We start from the raw sequence: 21,909 nt of genomic DNA, 5'->3' as shown, positions 1-21,909 counted from the left end.
AGGCAAAAATGTCAAACGTATATCAGAAGGGAAAAACAGCCACACAATTCACAACCGAAATGGACAATCTAAGGAAGCTTCTGGAATCATCGTATATTGACGAAGGATTACAACCCGAGCTCGCTGAAAAATTCAGCACTAAAGAAGCTATCAACGCAATGACTAGAAACTGCGAAAACGGGAAACTGAAGACCATCCTGGAAGCTGGCACATTCCCAACAATGAATGATGCCGTAAGCAAATATATAAATTGCAGCACACAAATGACTGGCAATGCCAGCACAGTATTCTACACTCAGAGAGGACATGCATATCGTGGTAATTACAGAGGTAATTATCGCGGCAGAGGCTATGGCCGTGGATATGGTAACAACTATAACCGCAATAATGGCCAGCCGAACTACTACAATTCGAACTCCAGAGGAAACAACAGTTACAGAGGTAACAGTCGCTCAAATGGAGGAAACAACACGAACAATTCAAATAACAATAACGTGAGGGTAGCCCAGAATACTTCGGGAAACTCCCAGCAACCCTTAGATACTCAACAACAATAAACCATAAGATTCACACCATCAATCTCAGTCAAAGCATATTCGTATGTTTTAATAATGTTGTAACAGGCAAGGAACTTGTATTTCTAGTAGACACAGGTGCAGAAATATCACTTATTAAAGAAAATTCTGACGTCTTTCACGACATAAAATCAGACAACCTTATAAACATTCAAGGCATTAGCCAGGTAGTTACTAAATCAGTGGGTCAAATTTCCATTGAGATCCAAACTGATAAATATATAATTCCACACAATTTTCATATTGTAAGTTTACATTTCGCTATTCCCTGTGATGGAATACTAGGAATCGATTTTATCAAAAAATATAACTGTCAATTAGACTTCAAGCCATCAGAAGATTGGCTTATAATTAGACCTAATAACCTAAAATTTCCGATTTATGTTCCAATAACATACAGTTCTGGCAATAACTCCATGATTTTTCCAGCAAGATCCGAAGTTGTCCGAAAAATTAAAATAGACTCCACAGAAGACAGTATATTGATTCCAAACCAAGAAATTCAGCATGGTATATACATAGCAAATACTATAGCAACACCTCAAAGCGCATTCATAAGACTACTTAATACAACCAACGATGATCAAGTAGTCAGCGTGAATAAATTAAAATATGAACCACTTTCAAACTACGATGTAGTAGATTCCAATGAAATAAATAGAGAAAAGTCTGTACTATCTATACTTTCAAAAAACTTCCCACAACAATTTAAAACCCAACTTTTAAGCCTATGTACACATTATAGCGATGTATTCGGACTAGAAACCGAATCGATAAGCACTAATAATTTTTATAAACAAAAACTGAGATTGAAGGATGATGAACCGGTGTACATTAAAAATTACAGAAACCCCCATAGCCAAAAAGACGAAATTCAAGCACAAGTTCAAAAATTAATTCAAAATAAAATTGTGGAACCATCTGTATCTGCGTATAACAGCCCACTCTTGTTAGTTCCGAAAAAGTCTCTTCCAGGCTCAGACAAGAAGAAATGGCGATTAGTTATTGACTACCGTCAAATTAATAAAAAACTGTTGTCCGATAAATTTCCGCTCCCAAGAATTGATGACATTCTAGATCAACTAGGTAGAGCAAAATATTTTTCATGTCTCGACTTAATGTCAGGTTTTCATCAAATTGAACTTGAAAAAAGTTCAAGGGATATAACTTCTTTTTCAACAAGTAATGGTTCGTATCGCTTCACGCGATTACCATTCGGTTTAAAGATAGCGCCAAACTCTTTTCAGAGAATGATGACTATAGCATTCTCTGGACTAGATACTTCCCAAGCATTCCTTTATATGGATGATCTTATTGTCATTGGTTGTTCTGAAAAGCACATGCTTAAAAATTTAACAGATGTTTTCGAAAATTGCAGAAAGTACAACCTGAAATTACATCCTGAAAAATGCTCATTTTTCATGCACGAAGTCACTTTTCTGGGACATAAATGCACTGATAAAGGAATCTTGCCTGACGACAAAAAATACGACGTCATAAAAAATTATCCAGTCCCACATGATGCGGACAGCGCTAGAAGATTCATTGCATTTTGCAATTATTACAGACGTTTTATTAAAAACTTTGCCGATTATGCACGTCACATAACTAGGTTATGCAAAAAGGACGTAAAATTTGAATGGACAGCTGACTGCCAGTATGCATTCGAACACCTTAAATCGGCTTTAATAGAACCAACTTTGTTACAATACCCAGACTTCAGCAAAGAATTTTGCATAATAACAGATGCTAGTAAGCAAGCGTGTGGAGCAGTCTTAACTCAAAACAAAAATGGACTCCAACTTCCAGTTGCATACGCATCAAGATCATTTACCAAAGGTGAAAGTAACAAAAGTACAACAGAACAAGAGCTTGCAGCAATTCATTGGGCAATAACGCACTTCAGACCATATGTTTATGGTAGACACTTCACTGTCAAGACAGATCACAGACCACTTACATACTTATTTTCCATGGTAAATCCCAGTTCAAAATTAACGCGAATAAGACTTGAATTAGAAGAATATAATTTCACAGTAGAGTATCTAAAGGGTAAAGACAATCATGTAGCCGATGCGTTATCAAGAATAACCATCGAGGAACTACAAAATATCACCAAGAATGTAAAAAAAGTCACTACAAGATTACAAAGTAGACAGAAATCCTGCGCAGGAGATAAAGAAATAGAGTTGCCTAGGCAACCTATAGAAAAAGCTTCAAAGCCCAACGTATTCGAAGTCATTCATAATGACGAGGTACGAAAAGTAGTGACCTTGCACGTAAAAAATACGATATGTCTTTTTAAACATGGAAAAAAAATTACTGCAAGATATGATGTTAGCGATTTATATACCAATGGAGTCCTTGACTTAGGTCAGTTTTTCCAAAGGCTTGAAACGCAAGCCGGTATACATAAAATCAGCCAACTCAAAGTGGCACCGTGGGAAAATATCTTTGAACACGTTTCATTAGATAATTTCAAGATAATGGGCAATAAAACATTAAAATCATTAAGAGTAGCGCTACTCAACCCGGTGACCCAAATAAATTCTGAAAAAGAAAAAGAAGCTATACTGTCTACATACCATAACGAACCCATTCAAGGAGGTCACACTGGCATTACCAAAACTTTGGCCAAAGTCAAAAGACATTACTTTTGGAAAGGTATGACTCGATATATTAAAGAATACATACGGAAATGTCTAGAATGTCAAAAAGCGAAAATAACCACGCATACAAAGACCCCATTAACTATTACGGAAACACCACTAGCAGCTTTTGACAGGGTAATCGTTGATACGATCGGTCCACTGCCTAAGTCTGAACAAGGGAATGAATACGCAGTTACTTTAATCTGCGATTTAACAAAATATCTAATTGCCATTCCAATTGCTAATAAAAGCGCAAATACTGTTGCAAAAGCAATATTTGAAAATTTTATTCTAAAGTACGGTCCAATGAAGACGTTCATTTCGGATATGGGAACAGAATACAAAAATTCAATTATACAAGACCTATGCAAATACCTGAAAATAAAAAATATTACATCAACTGCACACCACCACCAGACAGTTGGAACAATAGAAAGAAGTCATAGAACCTTTAATGAATACATACGTTCATATATATCGGTGGATAAAACTGATTGGGACGTATGGCTTCAATATTTTGTATATTGTTTCAACACGACCCCATCTATGGTACATAACTATTGTCCATATGAATTAGTCTTTGGAAAAACTAACAATTTACCAAAGCATTTCAATACCATTAATAATATAGAAGTAATCTACAATATAGAAGATTACGCTAAAGAAAGTAAGTACAGGTTAGAAGTAGCATACAAAAGAGCAAGGATAATGATAGAAGAATATAAGAAAAAGAATAAGGAGCTATATGATAAAAATGTTAGAAATATAGAAATTTCGGTAGGAGATAAAGTACTATTAAAAAATGAAGTAGGGCATAAGCTAGAATATAAATATACAGGTCCGTACACGGTAACGGAATTAGGGGAAAACGAAAACGTTTTAATTTCAAATAATAAAAACAAAAAACAAACAGTTCATAAGGATAGACTAAAACTTTTTGTAGAATAAAGTTTCTAATATAGAATTTCCGTAGAAAGTTAACACAAAAAAAAAAGAGAGAAAAAAACGGATCCAAAAAAAAAAAAAAAAAAAAAAAATTTTTTTCATTTAAATTCATAAATTCATTTCTATAATTTCATCAATCATAAGTAATACCACAAGTTTAATTTTTACTACTAATTAAAACATTTCTAAATAACGTAAAAACTAACAAAATAACTACATTTTATTACGTTATTTTTCTAAAGGGGGAGATGTAGTATGCTCACATATCGGGTACACACTGTACCACTTATGTATATCACTGCAACATTGTGGCGTTTGGTTATGGCCAAATATTCCCAGCACTTCAAGTGCAGAGTAATTCGACCCACACAACAATGTTATGAGCATCCTAAATGCTGAGCCGGCATGTCTGCATGCGCGGCCGATCATTCGTTTACAGTGTGAGCATAACACTCTCCCTCTCATAAGCGTTGACCGCTGCTAGCGCCGCTCATATACACTTATGCATAAGCGTTGGCCGCTGCTCTGCAGCGGCACACGTACATTAATATACATGTTTATATACATAAACGTTTGGCCGCGGCGCTGCTCGCGCAGCTATATGAATTGTGAGCCAAGGCCAATATATCTTAAGCAGAGAGCCACATTATGAAGTGGAGCTCCAATCTATAAGGTTTATACGAAAATGTTTTAATAAATATATAATGCAAAAATGAACTAACCGCAGTGTTTTACAAATTTAATTAAAAACTATTACAGTAAATAACTTTCTATTGATTCGCAAACTTGACATGATAGGGTTTCCAGTTGATCTTTTAATTGGGATCTCTAGTTATCTTAGTGGCCCCACACAAAGAGTGCTTTTCAAAAATTCCTTAAGTAGTCTCCTCAGAGTTACCCCTGGTGTACCACAAGGAAGCCACCTGGGACCATTACTTTTTACCCTGTTCATTAATGATCTTCCATTGGTCATTGCGCATTCTGTGAATGTGTGTAAAACTGTGTCTGCAATATAATAAATACTCCCGTCATTTAAACCTTCAAGCAGACCTAAGAAATTTTCAAATTTGGTGTCACGATAACTTATTAAATTTAAACAGCACTAAGTGCAAGCTGATGACGTTTTGTCGGGTCAATCCGCATAATGTAACCTATTCGCTTAGTGGGAGAACCTTGGAAATAATAACGCTTGTTGACGATATTGGCGTTCTTCTGGACCTTAAGCTTAAATTTTCACTTCATATTTTGAACATCCTAACTAATATATAAATGTGAAAATGTTTCTGTCTGTCTGTTACTCTTTAACGCCTAAACGGCTGAACGGATTTTAATGAAATTTGGTATGGTGATAGATGATAACCTAGAAATCCTAATAGGCTATAAATAATCACGCCGTCCTTCTTAGGTGGTAAACAGCAGGTGGCGAAACGGAATAATCACGCAATCGTTCTAATGGGGTAGGCAGTAGTCATTACGTTTTAAGTAAAAAGGTTTGCTTTATCAAAATTTTCATAAAAAAATCGTCTTACGTTGTAGTTTTTAAAACTCTAAGCAGTATTTCTAGCAGAGCTCGAGCTGCAAAAGTTGCTAGAGGCCAAGAATCTGAAGAGCAGACTCGGACGCGTCAGATGTTAGATTCTCAGCGTCATGCGACTCAAAGAGCTTCTGAGACCTATACGCAGACTCGGGCCAGTCAGACCCTGGATGCTGAACGCCACGCATCTCAAAGAGCTGCTGAGACCGTGGAACAGACTCAGACACGTCGAGTTTTAGATGCCGAACGTCACGCGCAATTGTTTGCGGCAGAGTCTGACGAAGATTCACTAAGACGACGTCTTTTAAATGCTGAGCGGCAGGCAGAAAGAATACGTACGTTATCAATGAGAACGTGGGAGGCATTTAATGGTGCCTCTTTTGAGTATGAACCTTTGATCGACTATGTTAATCACCGATTGATTATCATTGGGAGAATGGATAAAAAATGCAGATATTGTGAAGCACTGAAATGGAAAGAAGAAACTCCAGGTATGTGCTGTTCTGGTGGAAAGGTTAAAATTCCATTACTTGGCGAGCCAGTGGAACCTCTCAAATCTTTACTTTTATACGACAGTAACGAATCGCGCCGGTTTTTAAGCAGGATTAGAAGGTATAATTCTTGCTTTCAGATGACGTCATTTGAAGTAGATAAGGAGGTCGTAATGGGTGGACTTTCACCTACTTTTACCATCCAAGGACAGGTGTATCACAGAATTGGTTCCTTAATTCCCGCAAATAATGAACAACCAAAGTTTTTGCAACTTTAAAAAAAAAAACCCGGGCGAAGCTAGGACGGGCAGCTAGTGGTTAATAAAGCTAGGGTATTGCTTGGATTTATTAAACGATGGTCGAAGGAATTTAAGGATCCTTACGTTACCAAAACTTTATTTATATCGTTGGTCCGACCAATCCTTGAGTATGGAGTCCCCAATACGGAGTTCACGCTGATCGTATAGAATCAGTCCAAAAAACCTTTTTATTTTTTGCCCTACGCCGCCCAAACTGGAATGCAAACCTATTCCTACCCTCCTATCCTAAAAGATGCTTGGTACTGTGTTTATTCACAATCCTATCCGTGGTGAAATTGACAGTGCTTACTTGTTAAGTAGACTAAATTTCTGGGTTCCAAGTAGATTTTCTTGAAATTATGTTCCTTTAGTTGTAAACCTTTTCATTCTTTTAAAAATCCCGTCCTCGCCTCGGTCGGTTGAGCGGGTGGTGGTACTACGCGCAAAAATTATAACAAAAAAAAAAATCTAAAATGGCTTGGCAATGCATCAACTCTATTTTTCACGTAAGTTATAGCAGTTGGGTGGAGGGTGTGCCAAATGATGATAAGGTTGCGATGCAGAATGTGAGCGCGATACTTAGGCTGAGGAAGTAGAAGGCACTGGCTAAGAATTCCAGTACGGGTCCGATGATGGAGATACAAGTGATTTGGATGAAACTGAGGGCCTCAGGGTTATGTGCAATAAAGAATAATGTTTCATGGGACAATGTCTGCAATGAGTAGACTTACATTGCTGCAATTGACGCCCCTTGCGTCAGTTAAGGCAAAGCTGAATCTTCTTTGATTCTCTAATTCAAGGGTTCGAAAACAAATTTAAAAACCGGGAGCACTTTGGCAAACAATGATCCCTACCAATGCAAAAGAGGCATACCATAGGAATTGAGTTGGTAGCAGAAGCAAGAGGTGCTTTTGAATAATGTCTATCCCACCTGCTGGCCTGGAGTTTGAGTTATCAAGGCTTGATCCAGGTTTTCCATCATCCTGTACCTCTTGTCCAGGTGCAATAGCCAAATCCTCCTCCCATTTTTCAAGCGTCCTCTGATTCAGTTTGTGGGCGACGATGTGAATTAGGAATCCACTGAAATTTATTCCGTATTGGCCAGGGCTCGAAGATGTGAATTCATATAATCGCTGAGCTCCCTTCTCGACACCCTTCAAACCAAATACGAGGTCTGTTCAAAAGGTATCGCGAATTTTGTGTTTTTTCAAAAATTATTTATTTATTCATGAATATCTATTTTGTCACCTTCAGAGTAATACCCATGAGATATTATGCACTTGTGCCAACGGTTTTTCCAATCTTCTAAGCAGTTCAAAAAATCATTTTTTTATCTTGTTCAGTTCCTCCTTCGATGACGTCTTTATCTCGTCAAGCGTAGCGTAACGTCGTCCTATCATGGGCCTCTTCAGTTTAGGAAACAAGAAAAAGTCACAGGGGGCCAGATCTGGGGAATACGGTGGCTGCGGCATCATTAGTGTGTTGTTTTTGGCCAAAAAGTCGCGCACAATCAACGATGTGTGGCCAGGGGCGTTATCGTGGTGCAAAAGCCAATTTTTGTTCTTCCACAAATCCGGGCGTTTCTGGCGGATTGCTTTGCGCAAATTGCGCATAACTTGCAGGTCATATTCCTTATTGACCGTTCTTCCCTGTGGCAAGAGCTCATGATGCACCACGCCCCACAGTGGGCGATTTGGCCTCGCTAGCGGCATTTAATTCAAATTTCAACTTTCAAAAAGCTATGATTTTTTTTCACAATTCGATAATACAGGGTGGGCCATTTAAATTTGACCCATTTGGCAACCCTGTAACTTTTGACAGCGTCGACAGATCGTCATACCACGTTGGAAGCGTCAGTCGAAGACAATTGATACCATGGAACAATACACTCCAAAGGAACGCGCTCAAATTGTTCAGCTCTACATTGAAAATAAATTTTCAATTGTGTTAACCCAACGTGCGTTTCATAAAACGAATAAAGTTAAAAGTGCTCCAGTTAAAAACACAATTAAGTCTTTGTACGCAAAATTTGTAAACACCGGTAATCTAAGTAATGCCAGTCATGTATCCAGGCAACGAACAAGACGTTCTAATGAAAATATCGAAGCTGTACGAGCCAGTATTGATGAGACTCCTACGACATCGACTTATCGACGATCTCAGGAATTCCTGATGCCTATTATTCGTGAAAATGTCATGGATAACTTCTCGTTTCAACAGGACGGGGCAACTTGCCATACAGCTAGAGCAACAATCGATTTATTGCGAACATTGTTCCCTGGGCGGTTGATATCGAAAAGTGGTGATTTTGACTGGCCCTCAACATCACCAGATTTGACGGCACCAGACTTTTATTTGTGGGGTTATTTGAAATCCAAGGTATACGCTAATAAACCAAAAACCTTAAGTCAACTAAAAGACAACATTAGACGTGAAATAGCCGCCATATCGTCTGAAACATTGACCAAAGTCATGGAAAATGCTGAAAAAAGAATGCATTCGGCTGTCAGACAGCGGTGTCATTTCCGCTTTTTTCCCGTCAGATTTGGATTTTTTTGAAGTGCGATTGCGGGAAAAATATGAAAACAGCGGGCAGCGGGAATTCTGGCTTTTTAAGCAAATATAAACAGCTTTTTTTTAGTTTACTTTTACTCAAATTTTAGAGTTGTTTAAATTGAATTTAACGGCTTAAATTTTAAAAATGTATTTCTATCGACAAAAAAATGGATATTTACTTGTATCGAGAAAGTTTCATCAAAAGATCGCACCTAAATTGAAGCGTCTTCCATTACTAACTTTGTGAAATTCTCGTGCGCTGAAAGATATTGACGATACCAAAGTAAGCCTACAAGCAAAAAGTCAGAGATGTCTGGCTACAGAGCACGGAGTTTAAAGAGTGGATGAGGAAGGATCCTACAAACCTTACGCGAATGTTTTGCAGCTATTGTAAGTGCAGCATAACTGCAAAATTTAGCGACTTACGTGCACATGCTGCTACAAAAAGCACAGCATTGCTATGGAGGGATTTGTGCAAAAAAATAAAATACATTTTGCTAAAAAGCCAACACTGAGCAGGAGGTAGCGCTTTGCATATTTGTTGCTCAGCAGAGTTTTTATCCGATTACCGATTACCGATGATATTGACGAAATCTTAAACGTACTTTAATTCATAGTTTTCGTACTTTCATGTATATTATAATTATTAATGAAAAACATACAGCACATTGCTTTATAAAAATCAGCTTTTTTCTTAACTTTTTTTCTCTGGTATTCCGCTTTTTTTAGCTTTTTTTTTCGTTGATCCAGCTTTTTTTGCTCAGAAAAAAATGACACCACTGCTGTCAGAGCTAAAGGTGCCCATTTACGTGATATCATTTTTAATAATATTTTGTAAAAAAATCTCCTTGGACCAAAATAAATGATTTTTGGAATTAAAAAAAAATTGTCCACTTTTTTTGTTTTTGTTTTAAGAATCAAGTGGGTCAACTTTAAATGGCCCACCCTGTAGATACTTTGATTAGATTTATTCAAGCATTTTAAAAGCTCTACTATCAGCTGATCATCAGCTGTGAACGGACAAACACAGCGTATGATTTTGCAAAGAGCTTTAAAAATTTTACCTGTTTGCGCGCATCGAATTCAAGTTCCTTGGAATTTACAATTTTTAGTGAATTTATTAAAAGTTTGGTTTTTTATGAATTTCAAGGTATGTATTACAAAAAAAAATAATGTTTGTGACCGGTCTATAAATGTGTAGCTCAAAAAACGTAGTGGTAATTCAGTGTATTAACAACGAGCCCGGATTAGCGTACACCTGTCTTTCGTGGAGTAGAACTTACCTAATTCAAGTGGATTCAGTCTAACTCTTTTATTAGCCCACAGTGTGAATCAGTGGCGTCCAATGTGTGTAATATGAACTGCTAGTACCTGCTAGCCTTCAAACTATAGTACTTTTAAGGCACAATGTCAGTAGCAAAAAGGGATCTTTTTTAGTATATTTTAGTATTTTTACTATGCCTGCGTCTGATTTCGGTAATTCCAAATAAAATTCTAGCCTTTTTTAGATAAAGTTTATTTATGAAATATGTTAATTAAAGTTTAAAAAATAAAAGTAAAACAAAATTTTACATAAAAAAAAATTTTTTTTTTTATGCGAAAAAAAATTTTTTTTTTTAAATAAATAAATAAAAAAAAAATTTTTTTTTTTTTAAATAAAAAAAAATAAAAGAAAATTAAAAAAAAAATATTTTTTATCTAAAAAATTCTATGATTTTTCTCTGATCAGTGAAAAAAACCGACTGAAGACATCTATTTTAGTTTAGAAGTTATTAATTAAATGCCGCTAGCGAGACCAAATCGCCCACTGTGCGCCCCTGCAATCGAAGAAAACTGTCAGCAAAACTTTCACACTCGACCGAACTTGGCGCGCTTTTTTCGGTCTTGGTTCGTGCGGCAGTTTTCATTGAGATGATTGAGCTTTGGTTTCCACGTCGTATCAGTTATGACCCTCTGGAGCAAAATTGGGTCGTCGCGGACAGAGTTTAACATCTCATTAGCAATTGAGTAATTTTGGTACGAATTTCACGGCGATCCGCCTCATGCCCAAATCATTGATAAAAATCGAATGGCACGAGCCAATCGATATGTTTAGGTCCTCAGCAACTTCTCTAACGGTGATTCGACGATTGGCCAATACCATTTTCTCCACTTAATTAATTTTTTCGTCTGTTGTTGAAGTGCTCGGGCGTACGGCACACTCTTCGTCGTTCACATCTTCTCGGCCTTCTAAGAACATTTTGTACCACCGATAAACGGTGCTTCGGTCCAAGGTAGCTTCTCCGTATGCCACAGTCAACATTCGGAATGCACGCACGCACTTAATTTCGTTTTTCACACAAAATTTGATACAGGTTCTTTGATCCATTTTTTTGAATATGTCAACAATTAAGTGTACATTCAAAATGGCCGAGCTTGTCGGCATAAGTGAAAGACATGAGTACCAACATAACGCCACAAAAAAAAATCGAAATTCGATACGAGGTAACCCTCGAAAATTCAAAATTCGGTATACTTTTTGAACACACCTAGTATGTATCCTGTAGAGAAGCCCAGAAATCCCTAAAACACCTCTAATCAACATAACTATAATCTCGAAGAACAGAATCCACATTCCTTATAATTTACACAAATATTAGAACCCGCAAAAGGAAAAGCATGGCAAGAAAGTGAAAATATTAAAACTCATTTTCCTAAATATTAATTTTCCTACAGATGTACTATATATCTAATTTTTTTTTTCTCTCCAGAGTTTATTTAAAATCTGTCCCTCCAGGGACAATCATTAAATTTTATGCTATATATCTAATGCTGAGTAAATTTTGTATGACTGTGTATGGACGCTGTAGAGCAGGGATTTGTTGGGACGAGGCGGGAATGGCAAGAATAAAGTAATACTATTTTTTTAACTTTTAGAATGATATTTCCTTACAAAAGTAAAATCAATTTAATGCTTCAGTTGGCTTAGGGCTTTTTATTAAATGTCTTCAATTTTTATAATATCCTTACAAAACAAAGTAAAATGCATAAGTACATTATTTAAAAACTAACTTCACTATTATACAAACTCTGTTTAAAAAAAAATCAAATATTCGAATTTGGATTTTTAAAGCCATTATTTATAGTTTTTTAAAAGAATTGTTTTTAATTTTCGTGAACCATTTAGCAGACAACTTGTGTTGCAAACTACGTCATTAGTCAATGTTTTGGTTTTCTGGGAATGAAAATGAGTAAAAACTTTATAATTCCTGAAATAAGAACTTTTTTTATTTTAAAAATTAAAAGTAATTTTAACTTTATATGATCTTTTCTAATTTAAAGCTCAAATATTCATAAACATAATAAACTAAAAACTGCAGATTATGTTTTATTCTTTTTACAAACATTTTTTAATATACCACGAATTGAGCATAAATAACGTTACATTCTCCAATTATTACGAATTGATAAGTCATAGTTTATACATAATATTATTTTCATGCATCTTAAATTTACAATAGTTTTGTTTTTATCTAAATAAAAGTATTTTTAAGATTAATATACCTATACTTTTCCTGTTAGAAGACTGACAAACTAACATTGATCTAATACTATTACCAGCTAACACAATTAGTTTTTACTGTTTTCATCACATACAGCAAAATTCAAAATTGGTTCATATTTTACTTATTAAAACTATTATCTACGGTTTTTGTACAATAAGTATGTTTTCATAGATAAAGGAAGTTGAAGTTGTTGAATACGCTCCTCCAAATTCGCGCGGCCGATTTTTTGCCGAATAGTTCTTCGACATAAATCCATTAGAGGCAAGGGTTCAGCTTAAAAGATACAAAAAAACTTGAGTAAATATTTATTTATTTTATAAAATTAAAGTGAACATTGCAGATCTATAATCCGTCAAGCTTTACCGAAGTTACATTTCGTTTTTTTTTTTCAAAGAAACTATTTACCATCGTAATTATATGTCAACAAAATTAGGATTTTTATTACAAAGTGCGAATTTTTTTTTTCTGGAAAAGTAAAGTGGGTTCTTACGTTTCTCATTTTTTTTTAAATACCGCATATACATTTGACGAATATATAATTTCTTTTTTGTCCTAGAACCCCTAAAATTGGCATTTTTCGTGCCTATCGTCCGTGCGGTAAATCGCTGATTTCAGCTGTTTTTTAGGGATGCATGCGCAAGAAAAATTACCAAACCGCAGCCCGTGCGTAATCGGTATTACAGGCAGTTTTGCACTCAAAATGCCAAATTTAAGGGTTTACGGACAAAAAGCTCCGTATGTATCACTTGCGGTAAAAACGAGATGACACTCGTGTATAGATGTTAGGTACTATTTTAAAGCGCTGGTCTGTTTTTCGTAGAGGGGCTATTGTTTTTATAAAGCTGGTTTGTTAAATATATATCAAGAAAGGAAGCTAGCTTCGTCTGCTAAAGCTTATATGCAATAACTACACATCTCTATAGCTTTAAAAACTGAGAGGCTACCTTACATAGAAACAGACAATGGACAGACGTACACGTTTAGATCTAATCAGATGGTGATCCTGATCAAGAATATATATACTTTATGTGGTCAGAGGGGTCCCTTTACTTCGATTTAACGAGCATGATTTTCAAAATATGGAGTTTTTTTTAATAATCCTTAAATCGAGAAAAAAAATTTCATTAAAATCCGGTAACGTTATCATATAGCTAACATAGGAAAGATCTAAAAATCTATATAAAAATAACGGAACTAAAATTATAACATCGTTGTTTTTCATCAGACAAGCATGATTTTTAAACAGAGCTTTCTAACGACTCTTGAATAACGAATTAAATTTCATCAAAAAAGGACGATAATATCATATAGCTGTCATATGAAGAATAGTCGAAAATATGGAAAATGAATAGAAAAATCGTCATAGCTTCGATGTTGTTTAGCCTTTATGTATTTTGGTTGACATAAGTATTAGGTTGTTTGATAATGACATACCGGTTTCTTTATTGATTTTTGAGGACGATTTTAACATAGTTAGCATTGTTCGATTTAAGTGCTATATGTACCGTTGTCTTCGATGATTTTCTGCCATTTTGATGGTAACTTGTATATCCCTCTCCTAAAGAAGTCCTTGTCCCTACTGGCAAAAAACTCGGCGATTCGATTTTCAAAATCCTCCCTTGAACTCAATTTTTTGTTAGTAATCGCTTGGGGCAATGTCCGGACTATAAGGTGGATGCATTAACACTTCCCAACCAAGCTCCCGTAGCTTGTGACGCGCCACCAAATATGTATGGGGCCTGGCGTTGTCATGATGGAACGCAACGCCCTTACGATTCACCATGGCTGGCCGCTTCTGTTCAAGTGCAATCTTCAATCGCTCCAGTTGTTCACAGTAGAGGTCAGAATTGATGGTTTGGCCATAGGGCAACACTTCATAATAGATAATTCCTCTGATATCCCACCATACACTCAGCAACACCTTCTGAGCCGTCAGTCCTGGCTTTGCCACCGTTTGAGACGACTCACCGTGCTTCGATCCAGAAATGAGTCGAGTTTATTACGGTGCAACAAAGATTCGCAGATTAATACAGTCGAGTCCCGATAACTCGAAATGGCAAGGGGATCACTTTTTTTTTTTACGAATTAGACGGGAATTCGATTTATCGAGATTTTTTCAAGGGAACCGAATTTTTTACGAATTATCACGATTTTCGATTTAGCGCGGTACGAATTATCGGGATTCGACTGTACATGGTCGAAAAGGCTTTTTTGTTAAATTTTTCGACTTTAAATGCCTATGGACGGTTTCCATGCTTACGTCACATAACGATCTCGATCCACTATTTCCATGATTTATTCCGGATCAACGTTCACTGGTCGTCCGGAAGGCTTGGGTGTTTCGGTATCAAAATTGACACTTCGGAATCACCTAAACTACTGTTCAGCAGTTTAAATCGAAAGTTTGTTATCTCCTAAGACAGCAATAATCTGTCTGCGAGATTCCGCAGCTTCCCTGTGCGAAATAAAATTTCAAAATTGCCCGAATTTCTGCGTTTGTGAACTCCATTTCAATCGATTGTAGTTTTTTAACGTGGAAGCTCGTGTAAACAATAAACGATATACAGCATGGCCAGGTACGATGATATTTGACTTCACAAGCGAAGCGCGAAATTTGAGTGTAAAAACCGGTATGTCATTACCAAACAACCTAATATTTGATGACTGCAATGGTATATAAGCTTCGGCTTGCTTGAAAAGTTAGATAATTTTACGTAGTTTAAGAATCGATCCTGTCGAGGATCTCCTAAAGGTCCATTTCAAAAAGGTGTTTTGCGGTGAGGAAGATATCTCTGATCCAAATTATCAGAAATTCAAAAAACCGAAAGGATAAAATGGCGGCTTCCCAAACGTAAAACTTAGTTTTTGGCACGAAAATGTACACTTTAAAGTGACTAAAAAAATCACAATTTTTGTCGGACCCAAAATTCCCCGTGTCATACTGAAAAAAATATCTAAGAAGAGACTGTGAAAATTTGAAGTCAATCAGTCAAGCCGTGTCGGAGACATTTTCCTCACCGACTTTAAAAACATAGTTTCGAGAAAAACGCGTTTAAAGTTTTGGCTACTATTTGAACTACGTCGGAGACGTCTTCACAAATACGCTTATTACTCCGAAACAATTTACCGGATTACTTTGAAATTTTCAGACAATATTCCTAAATACGTACGCGTTCAACAGCCGAATAATCACACTGTTCGGATCAGCCGATCAAACTTGCATGCGCTCACATTTTCGTTGTAAATTTTAAATCAACTCGGGTGCGAGCGATTTTTTGTTTCACTCCAAATTGTTCGGCTCGTGTTCAGCATCATTCGGTTCAACAATCATTTTCTTGAACAAGAATAGTACTCAACTCACAAAAATCAACTCGTATGATTTTACTCATGCGTGCAGCAAACGGAACTTTTTCCACAGATGAAATGTGCGAAGAAGAAGGTGAACTTTTTCAATGATACCCTCCATATCAATCAAATAAAAAAATGCAACTAATTATGAATTACAAAAATGAAATATGAGTCATAGCGAAACGAAGAATTTGACTAAAAAGGAGGAAGACAAAAAAAACAAGCAACAACAAGCTTCAAGAAGCTCGCATAGAAATTGTTACTATACATGCATTGCATTCGTAATGCTCACTTTGTGTCATCTTGTCGCTAATCGTTTACTCATACACGATCAACTCGAATTGATCCGAATGAAGCTTTCGTCAAACATGCTCACTTTTTTGATTGGAATGATGCGTACAGCAAAATGAGTTGATTTTCACTCATCAATGTTTTTTATTGAGTTGAGTTGATTGAAAAAGTTCGCGTATGATTAAATCAAGAAAATAGTGATTTTTGCAGTTCTCTGATACATATATATTCAAAATCGGCAAAGAAAAATTTTGATTTTTTCAAAATTTCAACTGGATATAGGTTCTGGCAGGTTCTCACCTTGTGAACCCGAAAAATTACACTTTTTTTTTTTTAATTTTTGAGAAAACTGTTAAAGATACAAAGCTAAAATTTTTTTCTGTGAAAATACAATTATTTTGAGAAGAACAAAATTTGAAATTGAAAAAACAAAAAAGGGGCGGGAGGTGGCGTCCCTCAGTGGCGGTATGTCGGCGAGAAGGTGTTAAGATACAAAATTATGATTGATTGTTCGATCTTCTGCTGCTACTGTAATATAATTTCTTTCTTATTCAAATTATTTCAGAAGTTTTCAGTTCAGTTAGCTATAAAAGCATTTTTTTTGTTTTTTTTTTTTTAAACAGAAAAAAAATTAAAAAAAAAATGTAAAAATAAAAATTGTAAAACCTTTAAGACCTTTTTACTTATTAAAAGTTTTATTATGAAAATGTAGACATTCTTTCTTTTTTTATTTTTATTTAAAAACTAGAAAGGAAGGGCAAGCTTCGACTAGCCGAAGGTAATACACCCTTGCAGTCATGAAATACATCGATCAAAATAACGAAAATGACGATTTTCTATTTATTCGAGGGTTGTCCATATGACAGCTATATGATATAGTCATCCAATTTTTATGAAATTAAATTCGAAATTTAAGATTCGTTAAAACTCTATATTCCAAAAAGCGTGCTTTTCTGAATAAAGACAACGCCGTTATAATTTTATTTTCGTTAATTCTATATAGATTTTTCGAGCCTTATGATATTCCTGTCCGATTTTTATACACATTTTTTTCTCGATTCAAGGGTAGTTTAAAAATTTAATGTCCTAAAAACATGCTCGTGGGATAAAAAACAACGACGCTATCATTTTTTTTTCCATTACTTATATATATATTTTTCGATCTATCCTGTGGCAGCTATACGATACAGTTATACGATTTTGATAGAATTTAATTCGAAATTCGATAGTAGTTAAAAAACACGATCTAGTCGATATAACCAAAAACAAGCTCGTAGTTTTTTTTTTTAAATCTCTTGGCCCGTTCCGACCTACAGTGGCGAGCAAAAGTGAGTGCATGTTCGCAAAACTGACTTTCGTCGTCAATAAAAACGGAACGGTACGAGATAATTTAACAAAGTAAATTTTTTTATGTTTACTATTTTATTTATAACAAATGTGAAAAAGAATCAATATCATATAAGGTAAATTCTAAAAGTTAGAAAGAAAAAACCAAAAAAACACGCATAAACTCACTTTTGCACGTTTGAACCAAATTATTTAAATATATCCATTTTAATATTTGGTCCGCAAACCCTTATTAGCCATAATTTTATTAATGCATTTTGGCATTCCCTCTACCAAATTTTTTATAACATCTTCAGGGATTTGATCCAATTCCGATGTTACACGTTCCCAAAGGTTGGCCATGTTTGTTGGGGCTGCTTCTTACTGCCGGGGCCGTTTTTTCAAAATTGATCAAAGATTTTCAATCGGATTGAGGTCGGGACGTTGTGCTGGCCACTCCATTAGCTGAAAATGTTGTTTGCCAAACCATTTTTTGACAATTTTCGCTGTTTGCTTTGGATCACCCTTCTTGGTGAAAAACAATTTAGTCTTCAGGATAAGCATATTTTTCCATAAAATTGGGAAGATTGATTTTTTAAAATTTTAGGTAGTCCTCTTTTCGCATTTTACCTTCTACCAAATGCAGAGGGCCAACATGCCACCATGTGAAGCATCCCCAAACCATTTTGTTTCCGCCGCCATGTTTTACAGTTTGCTTTACATGGTGCCTTTGAAGACGTTCACCGGGCTTGCACCAGCAGTATTTCTTTCCATCTGATTGAAAACGGTTAAACTTGGATTCATTAGACCAGATAACATGTTTCCAATCATCAGTAGTCCAGTTTTTGTCGTCTTTAGCATATCAAATTATGCTTTAACGTTCTATGCAGATAATGCAGGTTTAACGATTGACACATAACCAATGTTATGCAGTGCTCTCCTGGCCGTCCACTGGCTAACATTTTTATTAATGGCCATAGAAGCACCCTTTGGTATGAGCAGCTTGACTTTTCACATTTTGGACATCATAAGTCGAGCATCTGAGTCTGTCAATAATTTTTTTTCTACCTTTGACTAGCGGTTTGGGAGTCATATTTCGCCTTTTTTGAGCTGCAGTCCGAGAAACACACCGAAAATTGTCAAAAAATGGTTTGGCAAACAACATTTTCAGCTAATGGAGAGGCCAGCACAACGTCCAGACCTCAATCCGATTGAAAATCTTTGATCAATTTTGAAAAAACGGCTCCGGCAGTAAGAAACAGCCCCAAGAAACATGGCCAACCTTTGGGAACGTGTAACATCGGAATTGGAACAAATCCCTGAAGATGTTATAAAAAATTTGGTAGAGGGAATGCCAAAATGCATTAATAAAATTATGGCTAATAAGGGTTTGCGGACCAAATATTAAAATGGATATATTTAAATAATTTGGGTTAAACGTGCAAAAGTGAGTTTATGCGTGTTTTTTTGGTTTTTTCTTTCTAACTTTTAGAATTTACCTTATATGATATTGATTCTTTTTCACATTTGTTATAAATAAAATAGTAAACATAAAAAAATTTAGTTTGTTAAATTATCTCGTACCGTTCCGTTTTTATTGACGACGAAAGTCAGTTTTGCGAACATGCACTCACTTTTGCTCGCCACTGTATATACTGCGTGCAATAACTACGCAACTTTTGGTAAAGTTTCAGGAAGATTGCTTCAAAACTGAGAGACTAGTTTACATAGAAACAGACACCCGGAGAGGTGCAGACGTATTTCGATTCAGATCGTGATGCTGATCAAAAATATAGATATATAATATTAAAATTAGTAATAAATGTACTTACGATCTAATCCACCAATGTAGCGCATTGTTATTTCACAGTGACCCCACACTGCCGAAACGACTGGATATAATTTTTTTCCTCTCAGGCCTTTAAATGCAATTCCAAGATACTGCTGATCAACAATAAAGCTTAATGTTCCTTCGTCCATATCTAAGGCTACTAAGAACTTGTCTGGAACTAAAAAAGCTTCGTCGTTTTTCAATATGGCTGGGTACGTGGCCCCAGCACAGTTTTTTGAGTCGTGGTACAATTTATTTCTTCCTAAGTCCCAGCCCCAACTTTGATCAGTCGATCCAACCAAGCTTTGATATCCAACTGAGTGTAAAGGCGCATCAGAAGTAGATACGCCAACCACAGCATGTGTCCCTCTTTGACGTGTTGGCCAATAGATTTCCCAAATATGCAATCCTTTGGTAAGCCCGATTTTTCCGCGAATACAATCAGTACTTTGAGCGACTGGATGCCTATGAAATGTTAACTTGTCGTCTTCTTTTACAAAAATGTTAAGCGACCTATCTTCTGAATTCCACGAATGCTTGAGCTGTAAATCTCTAGTCGCCGGAGGCATATCAAGCAAAATATCGATGCGCGCTGGTTTGACAAAATCAGCTTGTAACTCTCTTGGTATAATTGGTTTAAAGGTTGACTGTGAATCATTACGACTGACTGTTTTGACTCCACCACTAATTTTTTGACCCATGTTCATACCACGGCAGCTTCTAGATCTTCTTTGGTCAATTGCAACTTTGTAGGATAATCGTAGACGTTCAAACTCTCTGGGTTCCAATCTCGACAACACAACTCTCGGTGATAGAGTCGATGTTGATGAAACACTTTGAGGACGTCGCCGTTCACTGGACCTAATAGGTGTCCGACCACCCTTATACCTGAAAAAAGTTTATGATTAGAGTCAGCTCAAAGTTTAGGCCATAAATATTGATACATACATTTGTTTATACGTTAAATACAAACTATAACTTTAATGATTAACTGACTAATAAAATAATGAGCTGCATGAAAAAAATGTAAGCACATAAATGTAGGCAATAAATATACTATGTACATACACAAACATAAAGATTTGTAAATTTGTTTTTAATCTGTAACTTATTTTCAATGCGAACTAAAGCAGTTTTCTCTTCATTACTTATAAACCAAAACACTTCGAATTATTAAAATCGAACCCTTATTTAAAAACATTTACCTTTTTTTGCCAAATTCCATTTGAAAATCAGTAAATTTAAAATTCGACAAAATGGCGTCTTGGAAAAATTACTTATTTCCTCTCTTAGCTAATTGCCGAATAATATAGTTCATTGTTTATATACACACTGAGCTAATATGCAAACGAATGAATAAAATATGCCACCTAAATCGAACTTTATTCAAATAATTACAAGAGATATATATTTATGTGAAAATCAACGCCTAAGAATGGACCGTTTGAACTACAAGACTGAATGGTAGCACACAGGGTGTTTACTGCAATCAAAAGAATCTATTTTTAAAGGCCACGCACACGCGACAAAAAAAATTAAATGTGTGCTAAACCACATCAATGTTGGTATGTATACCTGTTTCTCACAAAGCACCATCGGTTTCTAATTGCAGGATTTTTGTTTGTTCATTAAGTTATGCATAAATCATTTAATAATGTCAAGATTAGTCTTGACAGAATTCTAACATATAAGGCAAATATAAAGATTTTGATTCATAATGTAGGGGAAAGTCTACTTTTGTTTAAAAATGTTTTTGGATAAGATATATGACTATCTTTCTAGAAGATAATATTACATTTTATTTTATTTAACGTGTTTATTTCATTACATATAAGTTTTTCATAAATTAGCTTAAAACATCAGCTAAGAATATGTTGGAGCTCAAAGGAACAATTCTGCATCCCAATAACATAATTATTCAAGCGAACAGAAAACGACCAAATGCAGTGGAGTCAGTCTATATTAAGCTGCAGTGGAATTTGCCTATTTCGAGTAATGCAATTACAAAGCTAATTAATAACGAAATATTTGCAAAATTTTTGTTCACGAATACCTTAATACTTTACTATCAATACATACCACAAGAATCTAGGTACTGTTCTTATTGATAAGAAACCGACCGCAATATTATAAAAAAAATTACAGTAGAATCAGGTCATAGGACTTTCAAGGGACAGTCGATTTTTTGTCGTTATACCCTGAAGACGCACAAAGCAAAAGGAACAAAAAATTTTTTTTGTTTGTTTATTTATGGTTGCCGTCCTCGTAATAGGTTTTTAAAACAAATCAAATTAATTTTAATTAAAACTAAAAATTTTCATAATACTGAAAACTGAATGAGCTTATTATTGCACATCGTCGGCATTGCACTTTGACTCTCTCTTTCTCTCGCAGCAGCCTTGTTAAAGAGACAGCAAAATCTAACAGAGACAGTTTAAGATCCTTCGCGTCGCTGCTACGCACACACGCAAGGGTGCCGATCACTAATAAATACATACATTTCTAACAGCGTGTTTT

The 21,909-nt window shown here is 35.6% G+C and overlaps 2 protein-coding genes across 4 annotated transcripts in view; one reads left to right on the top strand and one right to left on the bottom strand.

The window, feature by feature from the left end:
• The first annotated feature begins 59 nt into the window (after positions 1-59).
• Positions 60-557, top strand: LOC122320688 (putative uncharacterized protein DDB_G0283051). Its single transcript, XM_043208856.1, has one exon. The coding sequence runs from the start codon at positions 60-62 to the stop codon at positions 555-557; it is 498 nt and encodes a 165-aa protein (XP_043064791.1).
• Positions 558-12,398: 11,841 nt separating this feature from the next.
• Positions 12,399-21,909, bottom strand: part of LOC108100843 (protein gustavus) — a 32,910-nt gene continuing 23,399 nt past the window's right edge. Inside the window, exons 1-3 of one of the 3 annotated variants that reach the window (XM_017204921.2) lie at positions 20,598-20,876; positions 19,394-20,280; positions 12,399-12,869 (exon numbers count right to left, since the gene is read on the bottom strand). In XM_017204921.2, the coding sequence (XP_017060410.1) occupies positions 12,730-12,869; positions 19,394-20,280; positions 20,598-20,617 (1,047 nt within the window). In that variant the 5' untranslated portion in view covers positions 20,618-20,876 and the 3' untranslated portion in view covers positions 12,399-12,729. Of the gene's footprint in view, positions 12,870-19,393; positions 20,281-20,597; positions 20,877-21,909 lie in introns of those variants that run through there. The other 2 variants (XM_043208872.1, XR_006245775.1) reach the window with 2 other exon arrangements.

The sequence above is a fragment of the Drosophila ficusphila genome, unplaced genomic scaffold (assembly GCF_018152265.1).
Source record: "Drosophila ficusphila isolate 14025-0441.05 unplaced genomic scaffold, ASM1815226v1 contig_758, whole genome shotgun sequence".
Lineage (NCBI taxonomy): Eukaryota > Metazoa > Arthropoda > Insecta > Diptera > Drosophilidae > Drosophila > Drosophila ficusphila.
The sequence above is the reverse complement of the archived record's forward strand: the minus strand, read 5'-3'. Positions and strand labels throughout refer to the sequence as shown.

Bases quoted from the DNA above. Each gene is read 5' to 3' on its own strand.
- LOC122320688 (XM_043208856.1), top strand. From the start codon at position 60: ATGGACAATCTAAGGAAGCTTCTGGAATCATCGTATATTGACGAAGGA.